Source organism: Musa acuminata, chromosome BXJ2-4 (assembly GCF_036884655.1).
Source record: "Musa acuminata AAA Group cultivar baxijiao chromosome BXJ2-4, Cavendish_Baxijiao_AAA, whole genome shotgun sequence".
Classification (NCBI taxonomy): Eukaryota; Viridiplantae; Streptophyta; class Magnoliopsida; order Zingiberales; family Musaceae; genus Musa; species Musa acuminata.
Window position 1 is genome coordinate 2,371,626 of NC_088341.1, and position 8,375 is coordinate 2,380,000.

The 8,375-nt window shown below is 34.5% G+C and overlaps 1 protein-coding gene across 1 annotated transcript; it reads left to right on the forward strand.

Annotated features, from left to right (window-relative positions):
- Positions 1-2,289: 2,289 nt before the first annotated feature.
- Positions 2,290-4,717, forward strand: LOC103980218 (cytochrome P450 CYP72A616). The gene is made up of 5 exons (XM_065102747.1): positions 2,290-2,680; positions 2,996-3,212; positions 3,320-3,564; positions 3,696-4,080; positions 4,155-4,717. The coding sequence occupies exons 1-5, from the start codon at positions 2,385-2,387 to the stop codon at positions 4,590-4,592; spliced, it is 1,581 nt and encodes a 526-aa protein (XP_064958819.1). The 5' UTR covers positions 2,290-2,384; the 3' UTR covers positions 4,593-4,717.
- Positions 4,718-8,375: the final 3,658 nt, after the last annotated feature.

The following is an 8,375-nucleotide window of genomic DNA, read 5'->3' on the forward strand; positions in this document are numbered from 1 at the left end:
ATCCATTTAATACCTCAGAGATTATATACCGGATATGATGCTAACAGGCCTATACGGTTTCTACTTGAGTCTCGCTCTAATCAGATTCTCCTAGAGAACTTTTTCTCCCTCAATCCGAATAAGCTTAACCTAGGATTTATCTAAGCAAGAACACATACGATATTCCTCTCATGACATCGAGAGTGGATGATCCTATATAAACACTCAATAGCCTCCATAAGGTTGGTTGCCCCTCTCGATGATTGATTGTGTTAGATATGAAACTTTCAGACCTATAAGTCTGGTATCAAAGAGTGTAATACTTATACAAGATATCCTTGGTATCTCAAGTTTAAGGACCGAGACACTACTGAAACGACATAATCGCTGTTTGACAATAAGGCATCATCAACCATCAAACATTTCGTGAGTGAATCAATCAGTGAACTCATTCTCAAATGAGCATATGCATTATATCCCTAGTATCCCCACATAAGTAGTTATGAGACCAACCGCCTCCATTATATGAATGAATATATAGTACAACCAATTTGTCCGGTTATCTCGATGTCTCTCTCGAGTAACCTATGATCAGGATTATTTAAGGTCTGTATTTAAATACGAATCAATTTCAGTATCATGATCTTATTACGATCTAATTTTCATTGCATAGATTCATAAACATCATAATATATATATATATATATATATATATATATATATATATATATATATAATAAGTAATATAAAATAAGAAAATATAATAATAATAATAATAAATATACATCATGTCATAGTTGTCATCACTTATGTGATTCTTTTAGGACACCTATAACTAGCACTATATCAAACGTCAATAATATTTTTTTCTCGGCACCTATCCCTCACACTCCTCTGCTCATTCACTTCCAATATTACTTGGTGACTCAATGCAAGTGAATAAAGTTATCGTTAGAAGGAAAGCAGGGTAAAGAAAAGAAAAGGAATATATCAATGTATAGAAAAGAAAAAAAATATTTATAATATTAAAAACTTTTAAAATGAGACAGATGATTGCTAATATAAATCTCTAAATTTAAATAAAAAACTTTTATAGTATCATTTGATTAATATTTAATAAAAAAATTTATAATACCCATAATTGAGAATCATGTGTGGTTTAATCGTTAAACTATAATTTGAGCCCTTTTTTTTTCTACCTGATTGTGACCAATATATAGTTTTATTTTTTTTTTAAGTTTAGCTCTAATATAATGTTAGAAATTGATGAGTATAAGTTAACATGTATCATTTTAAATACGAACTCATTCCAAATACTTAGACTTATTATGTTGTGAATCAAATATAATATATATCATCCGAATTCTTAAGATTATTTTTTAATCTCTTCAAACATGAATATTGGCTAACAGACTCAATAAGTATCTAATAAACATTAAAGTCGATAAGCAAATACAAGGGCAATCAGAACATGTATAAGATACATCCAATGTTGCACAGAGATTGTTTTCCATGCCGAGTATGAAATCATAGGATTTCTAGATAACACAACTAAAGATTAGTTGGCAAACATTAGTGATAACTCCACATAGACTAAACTGAAACTCACTTAGCAAACAAACTAATGAACGCAAAGATTCACACTCAACGTAAAGCTTGGGTTGACTGTTCGACTGATACAAGATAAGAAGATAGGTGGCACATGATGTTCATAGAAGATATAGCAAATCTTCTATTGGAAGCTTTTGTAATATCATATAGTGTAAAGAAGATATTACAAGCAACACAGGCCGGATGAATGACCCTAAGATGGATTGGTGACATTGTTTATAGGAGCTCTCGGTGTTATCTTAAATTAAAATTTTCTGTTGGAAGCTTTTGTAACATCGCCTCTTGTTTTTGAATCATTTATTTAGTATTTGTCATTCAAATTCTTGTGTTTTTTATGATTCTACTATTGAATCAATCGATCGTTGTATCTTTTGGTGTCCTTTCTCTTCGAATCCAAACTCGAGGTAAACTTTTTCTTCTTGTATGGACAAGGTAAATGGTAAATGATTTCATGAAGATAGTTTGGATGGTCAGAACATTTGGGTTTTGATCGCTATTGGCCTTTGGTGTAGTTGGCGTGCAAGGAATGATATGGTTTTTAATCAAATTGTCTCATCTCCTAGCAAGATTTTATATAAAAGAAATAATAATAATCTTAGCTGATGACGAGGCTAAATTACCTGATGGCATTCTGTATGAAAAGTTTAGTGCGGATGGCGATGGGCTACACTGTGTGAGTCACCAGAGGGTGTCACCATTTCACCCACCCATGGGATAAGGTCGCGTTACAGCAGCCGAATCCATCACCAGACCGCTGTAGCCTTCTCCCTTCTTGCTCTTTGCTGCTTTACTCCATGGCGCTGTCCGTATCAGTGGAGAGGCTGTGGAGCTTGGGATGGTGTGTGCCGTGGCTGCTGCTCTTGGTCTGCGCCGTGTGGGCGCTGAACCACGCGTGGTGGAAGCCCAGGCGACAGGACCGCTTGCTCCGGGCGCAGGGACTCCAAGGCACTCCTTACCGCTTCCTCCGCGGCGACCTCAAGGAGGACAAGCGCCTCCTCGAGGAGGCGCTCTCCAAGCCCATGCCCCTCTCCCACCACATCATCCCTCGCGTCGAGCCTTTCCTCCACGCCGCTATGAACGATCTCGGCAAGTGCTCTCGGCCGCTGCTGTCTCCCTCCCCCTTCTCCTCCTTTTGCTTTGCCAATTCTCAGTTGTTTCAGCAAGCTGTTCGATTCCATCACCAACTGATCGATTGAGAAATCACTCCATGCACTGAACGAGATGAAACAAACATTACATATCAATTCATAGATTTCAGTAGGCATATATACTTTCTTGAGGCAGACAATTGACCTTCTTTATATTTCCAACTTGAGAACAGATATCAAGTGTGAGCCATGCGCTGATTTGTGAGCGAAGTCTTATGCTATGTTAAGAACAAATCTGTAGTCTCAAATGCAGGCAGCAGATTCTTCAGCTGGATTGGACCAGTGCCACGAGTGATGATCATGGACCCGGAATTGGTGAGGGAAATCCTATCGAACAAGTTTGGTCATTTTGATCGAGCAAGTCTAAGCCCCCTCGGACGAGCTTTAGGTACTGGTCTTTTAAGCTATAATAGGGGAAAGTGGGCCAAACACAGGAGGATTCTGAACCCTGCTTTCCATGTCGAGAAGTTAAAGGTAATCAATCATCCATGGTTCTCTCCTTTGGACACATCTCAATCTTAACTTGCGGCTGATACGATTTTAGATAATTCAAATGCCTCATAATTTGTTGTAATTCGCAGCGGATGTTGCCGGCGTTCTCTACTTCTTGTGGTGATCTCGTCGGCAGATGGGAGAATTTGGTCGGCCAGGAGGGATCCTGTGAATTAGATGTTTGGCCTGAGTTCCAATACTTCACCGGAGACGTCATTTCACGAGCAGCTTTCAGCAGCAACTACGAAGAAGGTAGACGAATTTTCCAACTCCAACTCGAGCTCGCTCAACTCGTCGTTCAGGCTATCCACAGTGCTTATATCCCGGGTTACAGGTGAGCTCCTTCTGTGTCCATGTTCCAGTCGAAGAACAACGAAGACTATATGACTCTGGATACTCTTTAACTTGCAAATATTAGAATTCTTGCGATTACTGACTCTAATTGCTGCTTTGTACGTGGCACAGATTTCTGCCTACCCCAATGAATAACAGAATAAAAGCGATCAATAAAGAGATTCGATCACTTCTACGAGGTATAATAAGGAAGAGAGAGGAAGCTATGAAAACTGGTGAAGCGAGCGGCCAAGATCTCTTGGGCTTGTTGATGGAGTCCAATATCAAGCAATTCCAGGAGCATGGGAACAAGAATGCTGGGATGACCATCGATGAAGTGGTTGATGAATGCAAGCTATTCTACTTTGCAGGGCAAGAAACGACTGCTATCTTGCTTACATGGACGATGGTGGTCTTAAGCATGCATCCGGAATGGCAATCAAGGGCTAGAGAAGAGGTCCTGCAGGTCCTCGGGAAAGACAAACCAGAGATCGATGGCTTGAACCGTTTAAAGATCGTGAGTGCTCTGCCATTACGCTAATCAGCTTTCTTTTAGGTAAAATGCAGAGTCTCAACAATTTGCTGTGGTAGGTGACGATGATACTATACGAGGTTCTTCGGTTGTACCCACCGCTGCTACACATCCAGAGGAGAACATACAAGACGGTGGAAATCGGAAACGTATCGTACCCACCAGGAACACTGCTCGCATTGCCCATAGTATTCCTTCACCATGACCAAATCTTGTGGGGCGAAGATGCAAGCGAGTTCAAACCGGAGAGATTCGCACAAGGGATAGCGAAGGCGTCGAGAGATCAGATTGCTTTCTTTCCGTTCGGCGGGGGTCCTCGCGTTTGCATCGGTCAAAATTTTGCGTTGCTGGAAGCTAAGATGGGATTGAGTGCGATTCTTCAAAGATTTTGGTTTGAGCTCTCACCATCGTATGCTCATGCTCCACTCAATGTCCGCACACTTCATCCTCAACATGGTGCTCAATTGAGGTTGCACAAACTTGGAGTCGTCTCATAACGAGGGGAATCTCACTTGGGAGATTATGGTTTTACGATGCTTTAGTGCTTTTTATCTACTGCATAATGTAATAGACTATTTGTAGTTTCGATTATAAAAATGAAGTGATGGTTAATATGGAGCAATGTTTTTGTAATTTAAGACCGAAGCTCGTAAAACTAATTTACCACTTCAAATTTACACACTAGAGAAAATATTCTTTCCTCTAATTTACCATTTAATTTAAGACTGCAACGACGTTGGTCGCTGGCCGAAAACAAGGGCGAAGCTTCATTTTTCTCAACAACGGAGTGAAACTTTATTTTTCTCACTGCTCTGATACCATGATGAAAATAATAGAAGATAAGAACAATTACTAAAGAAGCTTTATTGAAGAAATAAAAAATAAATATATTTAATCAAATTGTCAAAGGTTTAGTTTACACATTAGCATCACGTATAGCTAATGAGTTATTATTTTAGTTGCTAATGATTGATTGATGAACAACATGATTAATTGATTAGTGTTCTAATCACCTTATCATAACTACCAAAGTTTTACTATAAAATGGGTTACCAAAACTATGGCATGTTTGACTAATTTAGATTGTCCAAAACTAATACTAATTTGAGCGTAAGGAGGAGTTTGTTTAACACTGTCCCTGTCCCTCCCTGACTAAGTTTTAAAGGGTGGGGCGTCTAGTTTAGTGAGTTTTTCTAAATACAAACTCAAAGAACTCAAAATCGACTCTAATAGAATCAAATCCAAGCTTAATAAAAATTCTAAATACCTCAATTATCTTTGTAAGTATATCAATGCAAGCTACTCATTATCATTAAAAAAATAAAATGGATATAATCAAATCTTACCTCAATAAACACAAATTATCAATATCAATGTTTAATCTCCATTAGTTTGGTCCAGATTATAACTATACTAAACAAATAATTAAAATATCATATAATATATTATAAAATGTATCAAATGTTAAATATTTTAAAGATTTCTTTACAAAATACTTCGAGTCTAGTCAGAATCATATAGCATTACCAAAACTAATTTTGCAAAAGGCTTTACCATATTTTTGAACCATAAAACATTTTGAAATCAATAAGTGTTTCAAATAGTATTTACAAACTATTTTTTTTCTAATTGAAAACATATATAATATTTTTCTTATTTTTTGAATAATAAAGTATTTTGTAAGTCAACCAAAAACTATTTAAGTCATAAACATATAAATTATTACTTGAAAATAAATTAGATCAAATACAACTTAGTAGTAGATAATCAAAATTAACACTATATATATATATATATATATATATATATATTATAGATTCCTGCTCAAATTATTATCATTATCGATTTTTATTTTCGCAGATGATCAAGAGATCACATACATAATATTTTATTCAAACAATCATACACATTGTAATATATTATATTATTCAGTGTCATAAGATCACTTTCGTTGAGGATCATAAGATCACATAAATAATATTCTATTTAAGTAATCATACACATGTATAATCTATTATATGATTGAGTGATAATAAGGTTATCAGTTATCAAAAAGAAAAATCTTTAAGAAACCAATCATAATTTATCAATAGATAAAATCCAAATATCACATCTTGTCCTTACTAGTGATTTTTATTTTGGAATCGTCATTTCCAAGTTTAGATTTCTTGGAACCACCATCGAATCGGATCTGGGCGATTCTAGTTTCAACGTTGAATTGAAATAAATTTTTTAATAAAATTTAAAAATAATTTATAGTAACAAAATAATCATAATTTATTTCTAAATTTTCATAAAGACATTAAAAAAGAATATCTTTTACCCACTAAAATGGGAATAAGTTCCTCCCAATAATAATTATACTAATAATCATATTTAATAATCAATAGGTCCCATGGGGAATCATGTTACCCTCACAGTAATATTCTTTTATACATCATCAATTGTCATTAGTTAGTAAATTTCATGTGCAATCTAATCTTGTCTAGGTTTTGTCCCGTACTATATAACTGTCATAATAAATCTCATAAAATATCAATTGTTTTTTATAAATTATTGTCAAAATGAAATTATAAAAAGATTAGTATAATTAAAATCCTTTAAAACCAATAATATCACACTTATTTCATAATAAAAAATATGATTTTTAAAGTAAATGAAATTCAATAGAAAATTCAATCATTCAATCGAATCATATGATATAAAATAATATTAAAATTATACTTAAAACGAAGAAATACAATGAATTTACAAACTAATCCCTAGAGTTTACAAATGAATTTAAACTAGTCCATTGATATATCAATTAGATCCTTAAAACTTTATTAAAAAATCAAGTTATCTCTACTGCCTAAGCTAACTTAATCGGTTCTCACCCGAATCAAGATTAGCCTAAACCAAAATCGATCACTCTTGGGTTCATACTTGTCCGTTTGTTTCAGTCTAATTGTATTAGATAGGTTTATGGGAGCTTATGGATTGAACCTAAGTTGAGTTCATAGGGAGCCTATGAATTAGATTGGATTCATGGGTTCAAGTCGACATTAGAGTTTCACCTAACAATCCTCCTTGTCGATGTTTTTTAGTTTAAACAAAAGTATATCAACTAAATTTGTGAATATCATAATAAAATACTACTCTCAAATAATATGAAATATTAATAAATCACCAATATTGATTGATAAAATTATATTTCTAAAAGCAAGTCTTAAATCATAATATCAACTAGAAACACTAATAATCTTATAAGAAAGCCACTGGTAGTTTGAAAAAAAATTCATATTTCACATAATTTTCAAAATCATCTCCGAATTATAATCTTCTCAAATCATAAAAAATATAACCAAATAAGTATAGAAAATAGAAAGAAAATCCTTTCCGTATCATACGATAAATGAATTTAGCATATTATTTTCTATATTGATAATAAAAATAGAAAAATAAAATATTAATGACACATGGACTATAACATGAAAGGATGATAATAATTGAACATAACTATACAGAGAAAAGATGAATCTCTATGATATAAAGTTTTACCCTTAAGATGTCCCTCGGGATTAAGTCAAGAAGGCTACACGCCCTAAGCATCGAGCATTGGTATATCATGTCTTTAGTATTAATTATAAAGTGTATATATACTTTTAAGATGTTAGTATTGCAAGCTATTAAAAGAAAGTTTCATTGTTTTAAAAATGATTACAACAACTCAATCGAGCCTCTACTTCCTAGAATGAGGTCCCAACCTACTAAGATACAATACTAGTCAGATGGACAATCTCGAAGATGCTATAAATAGAAGATATAAAGAACAAGTTGAGTAGATAGACTTAACGACTCAAACCAATGCAATATGAGATAGCAAGCTATGCATCGGGATAAGGTAGCGAGTCAGGACTGTTGTCAAAAGGCATTTTGGGCACTATAAGAACATGATGATCCTCATGATAATCGATGAATGAATCCTTCTCGAGCTCTAGTCTATGGTACCTTACCTTAAAATGAGTTAAGGTGATGTAGTACCCATACCGATATAAGATGACCCATGATCTCTCTAAGCCCCTCTTGAATCTAACGGAAGCTTTGTAATTGACAATTTCCTTCTCTCGGTACCTTAGTATCATGGGTTCCTTGGCCTCCAACACCTCCTTCAAGCCTCGAACTTACTTAGTGATACTCATGATTTATTTATTGGCTATGGTAACATGATGAGCTTTCAATTATATGTCCTCGTCGAATCCAACTCTTAGGTAAGTCCCAGGAGCCTCTCATTTACTTAA

Excerpts from the sequence above, each read along its gene's own strand:
- LOC103980218 (XM_065102747.1), top strand. The coding sequence starts at position 2,385 with ATGGCGCTGTCCGTATCAGTGGAGAGGCTGTGGAGCTTGGGATGGTGT. Across the intron at positions 2,681-2,995 it reads GCTATGAACGATCTCGGCAA|CAGATTCTTCAGCTGGATTG; the intron begins GTGCTCTCGGCC and ends AAATGCAGGCAG. Across the intron at positions 3,565-3,695 it reads GCTTATATCCCGGGTTACAG|ATTTCTGCCTACCCCAATGA; the intron begins GTGAGCTCCTTC and ends TACGTGGCACAG.